The sequence below is a fragment of the Salmo salar genome, chromosome ssa03 (genome assembly GCF_905237065.1).
Source record: "Salmo salar chromosome ssa03, Ssal_v3.1, whole genome shotgun sequence".
NCBI lineage: Eukaryota > Metazoa > Chordata > Actinopteri > Salmoniformes > Salmonidae > Salmo > Salmo salar.
The window spans coordinates 76,403,874-76,420,705 of NC_059444.1; the positions used below are offsets into that span (position 1 = coordinate 76,403,874).

The 16,832-nt window shown below is 43.9% G+C and overlaps 2 protein-coding genes across 2 annotated transcripts; both read left to right on the forward strand.

Moving 5' to 3' along the window:
- Positions 1-500: 500 nt before the first annotated feature.
- Positions 501-4,140, forward strand: LOC123741849 (adhesion G protein-coupled receptor E1-like). Its single transcript, XM_045716070.1, has 9 exons — positions 501-564; positions 615-758; positions 876-1,022; positions 1,335-1,372; positions 1,602-1,707; positions 2,927-3,100; positions 3,322-3,429; positions 3,625-3,800; positions 4,096-4,140. Exons 1-9 carry the CDS (start codon positions 501-503, stop codon positions 4,138-4,140), a joined length of 1,002 nt encoding a protein of 333 aa, XP_045572026.1.
- A 1,000-nt stretch (positions 4,141-5,140) lies between these two features.
- On the forward strand, positions 5,141-11,254 carry LOC106601687 (adhesion G protein-coupled receptor E2). Its single transcript, XM_045716185.1, has 8 exons — positions 5,141-5,320; positions 5,567-5,773; positions 6,022-6,257; positions 6,544-6,610; positions 6,784-6,875; positions 7,333-7,492; positions 10,820-10,882; positions 11,060-11,254. The coding sequence occupies exons 1-8, from the start codon at positions 5,150-5,152 to the stop codon at positions 11,135-11,137; spliced, it is 1,074 nt and encodes a 357-aa protein (XP_045572141.1). The 5' UTR covers positions 5,141-5,149; the 3' UTR covers positions 11,138-11,254.
- Positions 11,255-16,832: the final 5,578 nt, after the last annotated feature.

Genomic DNA, 16,832 nt, shown 5'->3' on the forward strand with positions numbered 1-16,832 from the left:
GTGGCAAAAGGTCGAAAAGTTCAAGGGGGCTGAATACTTTCGCAAGGCACTGTATATAGGGTGCATGTATATAGTTAATGTGTATATAGGGTGTATATGTATACAGGGTGTATATATATAGTTAATGTGTATATAGGGTGTATGTATATGTATACAGGGTGTATGTATATAGTGAATGTGTTTATTGGGTGTATGTATACAAGGTGTATAAATATAGTTAATGTGTATATGGGGTGTATGTATATGTATACAGGGTGTATGTATATAGTGAATGTGCATATAGGGTGTATATGTATACAGGGTGTATGAATATAGTGAATGTGTATATAAGGTGTATGTATATGTATAGACGGTGTATATATATAGTGAATAGGGTGTCATTTGGGACATTACCTAGGTCTAGGATAAGATAATGGTGTTAGGTGATTCTGGGCCTTTATTCACAAAGTGTCTCAGAATAGGAGTGCTGATCTAGGATACATTTTTCCTTTTAGATCCTAATGACTGAGATTTTGGATAGGGAGCACCTGATCCTAGATCAGCAGTCCTACTCTGACATGCTTGGTGACCATAACTTGTTCTTATCAGTTGTATCTGTGGTTTGAACCCTACAGACATTGATGAGTGTCTGAACAAAACCGTGTGTGGTCCCAATGCCAACTGTACCAACTCTTATGCAGCATACAGCTGTACCTGCCTCTTTGGCTACCTGCTCACCAGCCCAGATGCCATACCCAGCCCCTTAAACCCATGCCTAGGTCTGTGACATACTTCACTGAGTGTGCGCATGTATGCATGCATGTAAACATACGTATCTTTGTATGGGTATCCTTTACTGTATATGTGTATATCCCAGTGTTTGTTTCTCCCTGCAGACATAGATGAGTGTGCTAACACCCCTGGTCTATGTGGTCTCCACTCTGTGTGTACCAATGCACCAGGGACCTTCCACTGTTCCTGTGTGGAAGGATACTTCTCCTCCACTGGAGTACTGTGGGAAACTGACGTCACTGTGTGTGAAAGTGAGTCATACTTGTATTGTTTGGAAAGATATTATGTACAGAAGAAGTCCAGTGTAGTGAAATGCTTCGGAGGTCTGATGGGAACTTGATATATTATTTTCTGTCTTTTCTCTCTTTCTCTCTTTTTATTTATCTATCTCTCTCTCACTCTCTATCTCTGTGTCGCTCTCTCTTTTCTCTTCTCTCTCTCTCTCTCTCTCTCTCTCTCTCTCTCTGTCTTTCTCTTTCTCTCTTTCTCTCTGTCTTTATTTCTCTTTCTCTTCTCTCTCTCTCTCTCTCTCTCTCTCTCCTTCCCTCCATCCCCCCTCACAGGTGTTGATGACGTTCTAGCCGCCATAGTTCCCCCAGAGGTACGTGGTTGGAAACACACAGGTCTTTAGAATGGATCCTGCGAAAGTACCACCCATACAGTATGGTGGGCTTTAAAAATGATCCTGTCGGATGAAGATGTAGGAAAAGTATCACTGACGACAAAGATGTAACAACATTGTCATCTGGTTGTGCTGATGTTGTGTTGATGTTGATGTGTTGATGTTGTGTTGATGTTGTGCTGATGTTGTATCTGTGTTCCCGCTGCAGGGCCAGTCTAAGGAGATGTACTTCCTCAACCAGATGAACCAACAGCTGATGGAGAACCCTGACATCGTCCTACCAGAGGGGGTCAGTACAGCAACCTTTACATCTGGTAGATGAGTCCTGTCCAGAAACTGGGTGGCGCACAATTGGCCCAGTGTCGTCCGGGTTAGGGGAGGGTTTGGCTGTCATTGTAAATAAGAATTTGTTCTTAACTGACTTTCCTAGTTAAATAAAGGTTAAAAAAATACAAATAAACAACCCATAGCTTTTACTATCTATTCTAAACACTTCTGTAGATCTTGAGCCATATGTATCAAATCTGTCAGAGTAGGAGTGCTGATCCATTTTTTTTACATTTTAGTAATTTAGCAGACGCTCTTATCCAGAGCGACTTACAGTAGTGAATGCATACATTTCATACATTTTTTTCTCCGTACTCCGTCCAGGATCAGGTTCCCCCTGTCCATGTAAATTTGTTCATGTGATCTTAAAGTTTCAACTGATCCTTAATCAGCACTCTTACTCTGAGACGCTTGAGACGAACGGCCACTGACATGCTCATTTGGAAATGGGTCAGGTTTCAGTACATAGTTATATTCCCTACCCAGAGGGTCCTGTTTAATGTCTCCACATGCTAACCAATGGCATTGTATCTCTCCCCCGTTCCTCTCTCCCTTCTTTCTCTCCCATTTTCTTTTTTCCTCAGTCAGTGACGAACAGCCTCTCGACAGCCCTGGTAATGCCCCCTTCCAACTCTGTCTCATGTTTTAAATAATAATAATGGGAGTAGGGTTAGTTTGTCTTAGTCAAGGCAGTATGTTTATCATTGAGTACCTTTACATGCACACTAAGAATTCGATATTAAACTGATTATGGCCGAGTTCTGCTTATCTTCATCGGCGTTCCAGCGGGGTATTTGATCTGCACATGTGCCAGCACCGGGTACCGCACGTTTCCATCTAATGTGCGAGTGAAGTGAGTTCGCAAAAACTGTATGCGTCTTATAAATATTTTTCGCATACAAACTTTTTATGTCCGAACTCTGAATCAAATAGTCTTCGCAAAAATAACATGGTTACTGTGTTAGAATTATTTTTTGGATAGGCGATTTCCGTCATTTATCAAAAGTAGCCTGATCTCAGATGAGTCGGTGTAAACAGGATTATTAGGGATATCGTTCTTCTTGCAAAGCATGCAAACGTTTTAAACAAACTATTATATTAACCTGACTATCCACAATAATCTCATTATTGTGTGCATGTAACCGTTCTCATTCATGAATGAATTCCTCCATGAATTCATCGATCCATTTCCATAGAAGGTGTCAGGTGTTGGAAGCATCTCAGCGCAGCAGGCCAGTACAGGCCAGGTGTGGAGTGGGCCTGGAAAGGATGGCGGGGAGTCTGGCAGTGTGGTCCTGAAGATCTCAGAGCTCCTGGTGAATGCCTTAGTGGACCCTTCTCAGGGCCGGGTCAACAAAACCATACACACACCTGAGCTGGGTAAGAAGAACCATTACGCAGTCTGGACCTACATACAGCCCCTACCACCTTTCCATCTCTCTCCCCCCTGCAGTAATGCAGTACTGCTTTAGTTTATTTCCTTGTCAGTAAAAGTTGAAGTATAACTGGTATCTGTCAGACATTAGTGTCTAACATACACATAATCTCTCCCTCATTCTCCCCATATCAAATAATACTTGTACTGTAAATGTGTATGTTAGACATTAGTCTGCAGGTAATCGAGGCCAACAGTACAGACACCTCTTCCCTCTCAGCCAGGGGAAACACCATGGACATCAACCTAAAGGCTCTGGCCAGAAACAATAATGGTGAGATAGACCAGACACAGCTGTATAGTGGTGGTTAAGATGACAATGAAGAATATCACCATGACGATGACTATTATGGGAATCATACTGATGATAATGATACTGATGATGATGATGATGATGATGGTGTTGTTGGTGATGATGATGAAGGTTCTGAGTGTTATTTAACGACAGCCCTCTACTCTGTTTCCCTAGGTACAGCATCAGCAGTATTCCTGACAGTCAGTGGGATGGAGAGCCTTCTGGGTGCTAGCTTCTTGCAGACAGAAAACCACACAGAGATGTTGTCTGATGTCATCACCGCCACACTGCCCAAGATCAACCACACCCAGCTCTCTGAGCCTGTCAACTTCACCATGAGCCACAAGAGGGTCTGTCTGTCTGTCTGTCTGTCTGTCTGTCTGTCTGTCTGTCTGTCTGTCTGTCTGTCTGTCTGTCTGTCTGTCTGTCTGTCTGTCTGTCTGTCTGTCTGTCTGTCTGTCTGTCTGTCTGTCTGTCTGTCTGTCTGTCTGTCTGTCTGTCTGTCTGTCTGTCTGTCTGTCTGTCTGTCTGTCTGTCTGTCTGTCTGTCTGTCTGTCTGTGTGTGTGTGTGTCTGTGTGTCTGTCTGTCTGATTGTACAGTCAACTTTACTGCCAGTTCCTGATTATGGTGACACCATTTACCAGATTGCAGCAGCCACTACTCTTAAACCTTTGGATGCTGTTCTTTAATGGGGACACAGCGCCATTCATTTTATTACTGGTGAGAGTTTTAATACTCACCACTGCATCCTGTATCAAAGGGTTGGCTAGTGCTTGATGATAAATCAGTTCACAAAGGTGTGCAATTGTTTTAATTGATTGACTTTAATAACTTGTTTATGATGGCTGTGATGTTAGAAATGTTCTGATGTCGTTTACTTGTTATTGTATCTTGTTATTTGTAGTTTTTTTTATTATTGTTTAACTTTATGTTATCATGGCACCATTGAAAATGAGTCTCTGGTTTCAATTGGGCTCCCCTGATGAAATACAAGTAAATAAATGCCTGTCTGTCTGTGTATGCCAGCCTGCCAGCCTGCCAGCCTGTCTGTCTGTGTATGCCAGCCTGCCAGCGTGCCTGCCTGTCTGTCTGTGTATTCCAGCCAGCCAGCCAGCCTGCCAGCCTGCCTGTCTGTCTGTCTGTCTGTGTAGGCCAGCCTGCCTGTCTGTCTGTCTGTGTATGCCAGCCTGCCTGCCTGTCTGTCTGTGTAGGCCAGCCTGCCAGCCTGCCTGCCTGTCTGTCTGTGTATGCCTGCCAGCCTGCCTGTCTGTCTGTGTATGCCAGCCAGCCTGCCAGCCTGCCTGCCTGCCTGCCTGCCAGCCTGTCTGTCTAACTCTCTCTCTTTCTGTCCATCAGTTGAGGTGCTGTGTTGATGTTGCTGGTCTGTGCTGGTTATTCACTGTCCCTCAATCTGTTTATCTCCCTTCTTTTCCCTCTCTCCCTGGCTGTGTCAGTCTATACATCCCTCCATCCCTCATAGCATACTATCAGTATTTAAACATGTATCTGTCTCTCTCTATATTTCTCTCTTTCTCTGTCTTTCTTTCTTTCTCTGTCTTTCTGTCTTTCTTTCTTTCTTTCTTTCTTTCTTTCTTTCTTTCTTTCTTTCTTTCTTTTTCTCTCTCTCTCTCTCTCTCTCTCTCTCTCTGTCTCTGTCTCTCTGTCTGTCTGTCTCAGAGGTTGGCTGAGCCTGGCCTGATGACCTGTGTGTACTGGGAGGACAGAGGAATGGAATCTGAGAATGGAACTGGGGGGAAGGGGAGGCATTGGTCAGTGAACGGCTGTTGGGTTGTGTTCTCTGATGAGAACTACACAGTGTGCAGCTGCTCTCACCTCTCCACCTTTGCCCTCATCATGCAGACTGGGGAGGTACAGGCTCAGCTGTGTGTGTGTGTGTGTGTGTGTGTGTGTGTGTGTGTGTGTGTGTGTGTGTGTGTGTGTGTGTGTGTGTGTGTGTGTGTGTGTGTGTGTGTGTGTGTGTGTGTGTGTGTGTGTGTGTGTGTGTGTGTGTGTGTGTGTGTGTGTGTGTGTGTGTGTTTTTGTGTGGGCATGAGCGATTGTGTGTGTGTTTGTGTTCTGGTGTAAATACGTTAGTGTGTGTGTTCATCCTTCCAGACTGTGTCGGAGGACAATCCCTTCCTAGAGTGGGTGAACAGAGTGTGTGTGATCGTGGGCCTGGTCTTCTTTGCTCTGGCCATCCTCACCTTCCTGCTGTGTAGCTGGAACCCTAAGATCAACAACACAGCCCGCCTCCACCTCTGCCTCTGCCTCTTCCTGTCCCATCTGCTGCTCCTATTGGATTACACCTACCTCACTCACAAGGTGCTGGGTTAGAAAAGAACCTTCATTTGTATGTACATGTCTTTTTCATTCTCATTGTGTCTGTCTGTCTGTCTGTCTGTCTGTCTGTCTGTCTGTCTGTCTGTCTGTCTGTCTGTCTGTCTGTCTGTCTGTCTGTCTGTCTGTCTGTCTGTCTGTCTGTCTGTCTGTCTGTCTGTCTGTCTGTCTGTCCCTGCAGGTGAGCATGTCCATGTGTTTATTTCTATCTCATAGTCTTCTCTGTCCCCCAGCTGGTGTGCTCCATCATGGCAGGTCTCCTCCACTTCCTGGTAGTGGCCAGTTTCCTGTGGATGCTGCTGGAGGCGCTCCAGCTCTACCTGCTGGTCCAGAGACTCTCTAGGATCCAGATCATCCAGAGGGAAGGCCTCCAGAAGAAATACCTCTTCCTGATTGGCTATGGCATCCCCCTGGTGATCGTGGGTGTGTCTGCAGCTGTGAAACGTGATGGCTATGGGGGATCTAAAGTGTGAGTAGAAAGTTTTACACACACATTATCTCTCTTCCACGAACACACACACACACACACACACACACACACACACACACACACACACACACACACACACACACACACACACACACACACACACTATCTCTCTTCCAAACATACACACACACTATCTCTCTTCCAGTAAACACACACACACACACACACACACAAATTCTCTTCCACTACACACACACACACACACACATTATCTCTCTTCCAGTAACACACACTTAGAAGACATTTTAATTTGTTTCTGTTTCAGATGCTGGCTGAAGCCAGAACAATACTTTACCTGGGCTGTGTTAGGGCCAGTGTGTACTGTCCTAGCAGTGAGTGGATCTACATGCATGCACGCACGCACGCACACACACACACACACACACACACACACACACACACACACACACACACACACACACACACACACACACACACACACACACACACACACACACACACACACACACACACACACACTGACCTCCTTATGCTTCTTCCACAGCTGAACTGGATATTGTTCTGCGTTACTATCTGGAGTTTGAGACCTACCTTGGCTAACATGAAGAGTGATGTCTCACAGTCCAAAGACACCAGGTGTGTGTGTACATATGTCTGTGAACATACAGTAACTAAGCCATATGCAATGTGTGTGTTTGTTGATACTAATGGGAATGTGTGGTAGTGTTAGTATTCTTGTCTCTTCATATGAATCCATATTATGTTTTTATACCATTCCCTCCCTCCCTCCCTCCCTCCCTCCCTCCCTCCCTCCCTCCCTCCCTCCCTCCCTCCCTCCTCCCGCCCTTTCCCACTCTCTTACCTCCCTCTCACCTCTCTCCCTCCCTCCCTGTCTCTCACCTCCCTTCCTCTCTTACCTCCCTCTCTCACTTTCCTCTCTCACTTCCCTCTCTCATATTCCTCCCTCCCCTCTCTCACTTTCCCCCTCTCTCATCTCCCTCCCTCCCTCCACCCTCCCTCTCTCTCTCCCCCGTCCACTCTCACCTCCCTCCTCCCTCTCACACCCCCTCACTTCCCTCCCTCCCTCTTTCAGACTGATCATCTTTAAGATCCTGGCACAGTTTGTGATCCTGGGTTGTACCTGGGTGCTGGGCTTGTTCCAGTCCACCATGGTCTTCAAGTACCTCTTCATCGTGCTCAACTCCCAGCAGGGCACCTTCCTCTACATCGTTCACTGTCTCTTCAACAAGGAGGTAGACCTACACCACAAGCATGCAGACACACACACACACACACACACACACACACACACACACACACACACACACACACAAACACACACACACACACACACACACACACACACACACACACACACACACACACACACACACACACACACACTCACGCAACTCCGCCCACACACACAAACGTTCTTAACCTCCTCTCTGTCTGCCCTCCACAATCCATCATACTCTTTAACCTCACTAGGGTATGTGGGACGCTAGCGACACACTGCCAACAGCCAGTGAAATAGCAGGGCGCCAAATTCAAAACAACAAAAATCTCATAATTTGAATTTCTCAAACATACAACTATTATATCCCATTTTAAAGATACACTTCTCGTTAATCCAACCACGTTGTCCGATTTCAAAAAGGCTTTACGGCGAAAGCATAACATTAGATTATGTTAGGACAGCACCTAACAAGAAAAACCACACAGCCATTTTCCAAGCAAGGAGAAGCGTCACAAAAACCAGAAATACAGCTAAAATGAATCACTAACCTTTGATGATCTTCATCAGATGGCCGTTATAGGACTTCATGTTACACAATACATGTATGTTTTGCTCGATAAAGTTCATATTTATATCCAAAAACCCCATTTTACATTGGCGTGTAATGTTCAGAAATGTTTTGCCTCTCAAAACTTCCGGTGAATGAGCACATCAATTTACAGAAATACTCATCATAAACGTTGATAAAATATTAAACTGTTATTCAAAGAATTATAGATACACTTCTCCTTAATGCAACCGCTGTGTCAGATTTTTTTTTAAATTACAGCGAAAGCACACTTTGCAATAATCTGAGTACAGCGTTCAGACACGAAACCAAACCCGCCATTTTGTGGAGTCAACAAAACTAAGAAATAATATTATGAATATTCACTTACCTTTAATGATCTTCATCAGAATGCACTCCCAGGAATCCCAGGTCCACAATAAATGTTTGTTTTGTTCGATAAAGTCCATAATTTATGTCCAAATACCTCCTTTTGTTCGCGCGTTCAGTCCACTACTCCAAATGCAGGAAGCGCGCGCAAATGTCACGACGAAAAGTCAAAAAAAGTTATATTTCCGTTCATAGAAATATGTCAAACGATGTATAGCATCAATCTTTAGGATGTTTTTAACCTCTTACATCTAGATGTTCCGCTAGCAGAACACCGCTCCAATATCCAATGATAGGGCGTGGCGCGAATTACAAACTCCTCAAAAATCCCAAAACTTCCATTTTTCAAACATATGACTATTTTACACCATTTTAAAGACAAGACTCTCCTTTATCTAACCACATTGTCCGATTTCAAAAAGGCTTTACAATGAAAGCAAAACATTAGATTATGTCAGGAGAGTACCCAGCCAGAAATAATCAGACACCCATTTTTCAAGCTAGCATATAATGTCACAAAAACCAAAACCACAGCTAAATGCAGCACTAACCTTTGATGATCTTCATCAGATGACACTCCTAGGACATTATGTTATACAATACATGCATGTTTTGTTCAATCAAGTTCATATTTATATCAAAAAACAGCTTTTTACATTAGCATGTGACTTTCAGAACTAGCATACCCACCGAAACTTTCGGTGAATTTACTAAATTACTCACGATAAACGTTCACAAAAAACATAACAATTATTTTAAGAATTATAGATACAGAACTCCTTTATGCAATCGCAATGTCCGATTTTAAAATAGCTTTTCGGTGAAAGCACATTTTGCAATATTCTGAGTTGATAGCCCGGCCATCATGGCTAGCTATTTTGACACCCACCAAGTTTGGCACTCACCAAACTCAGATTTACTATAAGAAAAATTTGATTACCTTTGCTGTTCTTCGTCAGAATGCACTCCCAGGACTTCTACTTCAACAACAAATGTTGGTTTGGTTCCAAATAATCCATAGTTATATCCAAATAGCTGCGTTTGTTCTTGCGACACTATCCGAAGGGTGACGCGCCGGTGTGTATCGTGACAAAGAAATTCTAAATATTCCATTACCGTTCTTCGAAGCATGTCAAACGCTGTTTAAAATAAATTTTTATGCGATTTTTCTCGTAAAATAGCGATAATATTCTGACCGGGCGACGTTGTTTTCGTTCAAAGACTGAAAATGTAAAATGGACTCTTCACGTGCACGCGTGCGCCCGTTTCATTGTTCTCAGATCGACCACTATCCAAATGCGCTACTGTTTTTCAGCCAGGGACTGCAGAGTCATCATTCCCTGTTCTGGCGCCTTCTGAGAGCCTATGGGAGCCTTAGAAAATGTGACGTTACAGCAGAGATCCTCTATTTTCCATAAAGAGGCTATAGAAGGCCAAGAAATGGTCAGAGAGGGCACTTCCTGTATGCAATCTTCTCAGGTTTTGGCCTGCCATATGAGTTCTGTTATACTCACAGACACCATTCAAACAGTTTTAGAAACTTTTGGGTGTTTTCTATCCAAATCAAACATATTCTATCCATTTTATGCATATTCTAGTTTCTGGGCAGGAGTAATAACCAGATTAAATCGGGTACGTTTTTTATCCGGCCGTGAAAATACTGCCCCCTATCCTAAACAGGTTAACATAAATCTTCATAAATCTTAATATTCCAACCGGACAATTCCAATGTCTTCAGAAAAGAAAAGGAACACAGCTCACACTCACGTGAGCGTGCGCCTCTGAGCTCATGTAATTTCCTCACTCATCTGACTCCAGGCCCTTTTCTTTGCTTCAAATTCACAGTAGAAGCATGAAACAACATTCTAAAGACTGCTGACATCTAGTGGAAGCATTAGGAGGTGCAAAATGAACCCTAAGTCACTGTATACTGTATAGGCAATGACTTGAAAAAACTACAAACCTCAGATTTCCTACTTCCTGGTTGGATTCTTCTCAGGTTTTGGCCTGCCATATGAGTTCTGTTATACTCACAGACATCATTCAAACAGTTTTAGAAACTTCAGAGTGTTTTCTATCCAAATCTACTAATGTATTGCATATCCTACCTTCTGAGCCTGAGTAGCAGGCAGTTTAATTTGGGCACGCCTTTCATCCGGACGTCAAAATACTGCCCCCTATCCTAGAGAAGTTAACCTCCTCTCTCTACCCCTCCACAACTTCCTGATAACTCACCCCTTGTGTCTTTTCATGTTGTATGGTGTTGGTATGGTTCTGATATTGTACTTATAATATGTGTTGTGTTTTGAAAGATGAGGAAGTAGTACCGGAGATGTTACTGTGTTGTACGGTGTGGTCTGTGTATAATTAGTGTTGGTGTGTTGTTGTTGTATTGTATCATAGGTACGTGATGAGTACAGGAAGTGGCTAGGCTGTTCTTCCAGCTCCTCTACTCCAGACTCTATGGTAAGTCTATACCTTCCTCACACATCACTAGTTCTTACATCTATGTGAGGCTTCCTCTTTTTTCCAGGATGGATGTAATGTTACTGAATGACCCTCTCAAGTCCCTTATAGAACTTATGTAAGCATAGTCTTTTACCACAGAAAGTCTAACCTGTTGAGGTCTTGTTTTTCCAACAGAAAGAAGCACCTTCCGTCTCTGAAGACCTGGACAAGGCTGGTGAAGAGAGACAAAACAAAGGATCACGGCCAGGATGAGAGCAACATGATACGATACCATCAGACCTCCAAAGCATTTCAGCACAGTGGGCCGCCACGGTATATCTTTCAATGCACACTGTACACACTAAGTATGAGAGAGAGAGAGAGAGAGAGAGGTGTTTTTATATGGATGCTAATGACTCACATAATACAGCCTGACCTTTTGTATTTACTAATATTTTCTTTATCTATATAAAACAATGTTTTATTATCCTGAAAATGTATTTATAGAATTTCATATTTAGAAATTATATATACAGTAGTTACAGCATATTTACCTGTGTGCAAAATAAACAAATGAAAATGTCTAGGTTGCAGTTGTTTATATATAAATAAATAACTGCATCTCTACCTGCTTTGAGTCTAGCATTTACCATTGGATTGTCCCTCAGGGACAATACAGATCTATTCAATGGAATCCCTGTGGCTGAGCCCAGATAAGAAAGTCTCGGTCAGCTGCAGTCTGAAGTGTTTTGAGAGCATAGCGACTGGGTTTCCAGACACAGCTGGCACAGGAGGGGTGAGGAGAGGACAGGAGGGCATCCTCTCAGAGCTATAATAGAATAGCTGGAAGAGAGCCACGGTTGTAGACAGACAATACTGCACTTGCGTTCTGTTGTAATGCCCTCTTTTCACCACACGGTGACAGCACCTAATCATCAATGCTCTTGCTCTCATTGGAATTAGGAGTTAAAGTCAGTACACAGGTCTTCTGTTGATGGCGAGATACCATTGGGTGAAGGCTTTTGTTCCAGCCTAGCCATGATTCAATTGATTAACAAATAATGAAAACCTGGTGGGGTTGTAGGGAGAGAGAGAAAGACAAAAAGATGGAGTTGGATAGATAGATGGTAGGAAAACGTCAACTGGAAGAGGAGATGGATGGAAATAAAGGGAGATTCAAAGACGGGTGAATGCAGCAGCAGGAGTGAAAGAGAGTACAATAGGGGGACAGAGAGAGAAGAAGAAGAAGAAGAAGAAGATGAAGAAGTAGGAGGAGGAGGAAAAGGAGGAGGCTGGGTGTGGGGTGTTTTGCTCCGAGTCACAGTGCTGCTAGTCTCTTTGCCTGTTACCATGGGAACCCAGCTGCAGTGCTTGCTGGAGTCGTGCTGGTCTGTCAGCCAAGAAACGCTGTTGGGTTAACAGCCCTGCTCTTTGAGTTCGAAGGAGTTTGACTTTGTCAAAATAGTCAGGAATAAACTCCAAACCATGTTAAAAATTGATGCAGTGCGTCTGGGGGTGTTTAGTATACAAAGTTGCTAGGCAGCTAACTAATCACCCACTGGGCACAGATGTCAGTTGAACGTCTAGTTTTGATTGACATCAGGTTGAGTTGTCAACTAACGTGAATTTAAAGTGAAATCAAAAAAATGCACTTTGTCATTGGATTTAGGTTAAAAGTTGGGTGAAAAAAAGACAAAATGCCCTAACTGTATGTTGATTATTTTTTTCCCACATTGATTCAACATCAGCACATTTATTTTTTGGGTTGAAATGACATGGAAACAATGTTGATTCAACCAGTTTTTACCCAGTGGGCAGACATTTACTGAATTCCAAATCAATCTCCAGTTCTCCTCTCCTCCAGACACTCCTTTAGATCTGGAAGGTGCAGATAGGATAGCTGTTTGATTGGATGGGTGATATTTTTCCATAGCCTAAGGGGCAGAGGTCGATTGGGATTTCAGCAAAAGTCTTCCATATTGTGTCTATAATTATGCTTAAAGTCTCTGAGATGTAGTGGGTCTTTCTGTCCAACAGGCCTGGGGGTTAGTTAGTGATACAGTGGTATGACCAATATGTTACGAATTCCCTGCCAGAGACTCTTAGCACACCATATCACAGCCCTCTCACAGCCCTCTCTATCTAACTTCTGCAGTAGGCTACCCTCCCCCACTGGAACCAAGCAGGCCAGGGGTATCATAAACTGGCCCTTCACACCTAGGACCCTGGCCAACGATTTGTTGCAAGGGGTCATGGTTGCCAGGGGCCTTATCACACTGTGGGGTCATCACAGGCAGTCAGCTTGGGTCCCAGATCACAAACTCCTGCCTCCCCCTCTGTCTACTTCAAACAGTCACAGAGAGAGCAGCAAGCTCATCTTTGTCCTGCACAACAACTGCTGGACTCATATCTCTGAGCTTGTGGGATGGTGTGCGTGCACAGAGTGAGTTGTGCGATATTTGTATATCGTTCTTTGTAGTTGTTACTATTGTTGTATAATGTCTTTGTCTATAGCTGTATTGTAATATGTCAGGTAGCATATATACTGAACAAAAATATCATATAAAGTGTTGGTCTCATGTTTCATGAAATGAAATAAAAGTTTCCAGAAATTTGCCATTTGCACAAAAAGCTTATTTCTCTCAAATTTTGTGCACAAATTTGTTTACATCCCTGTTACTGAGGATTTCTCCTTTGCCAAGGTAATCCATCTACCTGACAGGTGGGGCATATCAAGAAGCTGATTTAACAGCATGACCATTACACAGGTGCACCTTGTGCTGGGGACAGTAAAAGGCAACTCTAAAATGTGCAGTCACACAACACAATGCCACAGATGTCTCAACTTTTGAGGGAACGTGCAATTGGCTTGCTGACTACAGGAATGTCCACCAGAGCTGTTGCTAGATAATTTAATGTTCATGTATCTACCATAAGCCGTCTCCAATGTCGTTTTAGTGAATTTGGCAGTACGTCCAACTGTCCTCACAACCGCAGACCACTTGTAACCACGCCAGCCCAGGAGCTCCACATCCGGCTTCTTCACCTGCGGGATCATCTGAGACCAGCCACCCGGACAGCTGATGAAACTGTGCGTTTGCACAACTGAAGAATTCCTGCACAAACTGTCAGAAATCGTCTCTGGGAAGCTCATCTGCATGCTCGTCTTCCTCACAGAAGCCCATTGTTGTGCCATTCATCCTCCGCCATCACCTCATGTTTCAGCATGATAATACACGGCCCCATGTCACAAGGATCTGTACACAATTCCTGCAAGCTGAAAATGTTCCAGTTCTTCCATGGCCTGCATACTCACCAGACATGTCACCCATTGAACATGTTTGGGATGCTCTCGATGGACATGCACGACAGCGTGTTCCAGTTCCCGCCAATATCCAGCAACTTCGAACAGACATTGAAGAGGAGTGGGACAACATTCCATAGGCCATAAGGAACAGCCTGATCAAATCTATGCAAAGGAGATGTGTCGCTCTGCATGAGGCAAATGGTGGTCACACAAGATACTGACTGGCTTTCTGATCCACCCCTCTACCTTTTTTTTAACCCTTAGCCTACAATTTCCAGAATTCAAATTAACATAATAAAACAATCCCCATCAAAATCCATCTGTTTAAGCTAGAGGTATCAGTTTTTTACATGGGCTCAATCCACCCATACGCCAATATCGCCCTCCCGCATCTGTGGTGAAAGGTGACAGAGCTAGAGCGGTGTTTGTCAGACCATGAGACATCCCATCTGTGGTGAAAGGTGGCAGAGCTAGAGCGGTGTTTGTCAGACCATGAGACATCCCATCTGTGGTGAAAGGTGACAGAGCTAGAGCGGTGTTTGTCAGACCATGAGACATCCCATCTGTGGTGAAAGATGGCAGAGCTAGAGCGGTGTTTGTCAGACCATGAGACATCCCATCTGTGGTGAAAGATGGCAGAGCTAGAGCGGTGTTTGTCAGACCATGAGACATCCCATCTGTGGTGAAAGGTGGCAGAGCTAGAGCGCTGTTTGTCAGACCATGAGACATCCCATCTGTGGTGAAAGGTGGCAGAGCTAGAGCGGTGTTTGTCAGACCATGAGACATCCCATCTGTGGTGAAAGATGGCAGAGCTAGAGCGGTGTTTGTCAGACCATGAGACATCCCATCTGTGGTGAAAGGTGGCAGAGCTAGAGCGGTGTTTGTCAGACCATGAGACATCCCATCTGTGGTGAAAGGTGGCAGAGCTAGAGCGGTGTTTGTCAGACCATGAGACATCCCATCTGTGGTGAAAGGTGGCAGAGCTAGAGCGCTGTTTGTCAGACCATGAGACATCCCATCTGTGGTGAAAGGTGGCAGAGCTAGAGCGGTGTTTGTCAGACCATGAGACATCCCATCTGTGGTGAAAGGTGGCAGAGCTAGAGCGCTGTTTGTCAGACCATGAGACATCCCATCTGTGGTGAAAGGTGTCAGAGCTAGAGCGCTGTTTGTCAGACCATGAGACATCCCATCTGTGGTGAAAGGTGGCAGAGCTAGAGCGCTGTTTGTCAGACCATGAGACATCCCATCTGTGGTGAAAGGTGACAGAGCTAGAGCGGTGTTTGTCAGACCATGAGACATCCTGAAAATCGGTCTTCTCGCAAAAATGTCTGTAAAGTCCAAATTGCCTACAAATTATTATGACCACTTTATTGAAAGAACACACTGGTGTTCTCCATTTTGCTCAAGGAAGCCCACAAACCTCACAAGACTCATCTGACGTCGGTACAGCCTCTTCTGCCAACTTCTGTCTATAGTGTCAAAATGGTTTGGGCTACACACTAATATAACCACTCTGTGGACAGCTGAGACTCTCACAAACATACCGGTGATCTCCATTTTTCTCTAGGACACAAGCCTCACAACACTCTTCTGAAGGTCCCTGGTACCAGTTAAATTTGTTTATGGAAAATAAGGGGATATTTTGCCAAATTCAATGTTTCATCCAATAATTTTTTTATACATGTTTTTGATACCTTAAGGGGTCTTAAAATTTGAAATCAAATAGCTAAATGATCTTTGATATGATCCTCTTCCCTGGCTTAGACACGGTTTAGACTAGGGTTATGGTATCTGTGACCAACAGATGCATATCTGTATTCACATTCATGAGAAATCCATAGATTAAGGCCTAATGAATTTATTTCAATTGACTGATTTCCTTATATGAACTGTAACTCAGTAAAGTCTTTGAAATTGTTGCATGTTGTATTTATATTTTTGTTCAGTGTACATTTTCATCCTTCCCTTGATAATAGCCTTGTTGCTCTACTTGTGCTATCAGTTATAGTATTGTGTACAGGGGATTCATTACATCTGTTTCTTCTGTTTCACAACCACTACCATTCAACTACCTTTGCATGTACATTTCGTCTGTGTGTGTGTGTGTGTGTGTGTGTGTGTGTGTGTGTGCGTGCGTGCGTGCGTGCGTGCGTGCGTGTGTGTGTGTGCGTGTGTGTCAATAAAGTATCCTGGTGTGTAAGTGAGGTTGCATCATTCCCTTCTTACCGAGGGAGGTGCTAGTGGGTCACAGATCAGCCCAAACGGAGTTGCTCTCTTTCTCAACACATGCCCTGAAGGTTGGAACCAAAAAGACCCAGGAAGAGATCCTGTTCCCCCCACTCTGTCTCTGGTCTAGGGACATAATTATGATGAATCAGTTTATAGTTTGTAATCTATCAAGTCATCTGATTGGTCCCCCGATGATGCTCTAGGTGCTGCGTGTGTGGATGTGGAGTACTGCACGTCTGCACATGACAGGGGTGTATCATACAGGTATCTATGCAGCATTCTCACTTCTCTACCTTGTATTATCATACTCAGCCCGATACTTGAGTCATTAGAACATTGGCACACACACACACACACACACACACACACACACACACACACACACACACACACACACACACACACACACACACACACACACACACACACACA

Coding starts and splice junctions, on each gene's coding strand:
- LOC123741849 (XM_045716070.1), top strand. CDS start 501: ATGACTGAGATTTTGGATAGGGAGCACCTGATCCTAGATCAGCAGTCC. Junction 1,023..1,334: donor TGACGTCACTGTGTGTGAAA/GTGAGTCATACT, acceptor CCCCCCTCACAG/GTGTTGATGACGTTCTAGCC. Junction 3,430..3,624: donor TCTGGCCAGAAACAATAATG/GTGAGATAGACC, acceptor CTGTTTCCCTAG/GTACAGCATCAGCAGTATTC.
- LOC106601687 (XM_045716185.1), top strand. CDS start 5,150: ATGACCTGTGTGTACTGGGAGGACAGAGGAATGGAATCTGAGAATGGA. Junction 5,321..5,566: donor TCATCATGCAGACTGGGGAG/GTACAGGCTCAG, acceptor TCATCCTTCCAG/ACTGTGTCGGAGGACAATCC. Junction 7,493..10,819: donor ACTGTCTCTTCAACAAGGAG/GTAGACCTACAC, acceptor ATTGTATCATAG/GTACGTGATGAGTACAGGAA.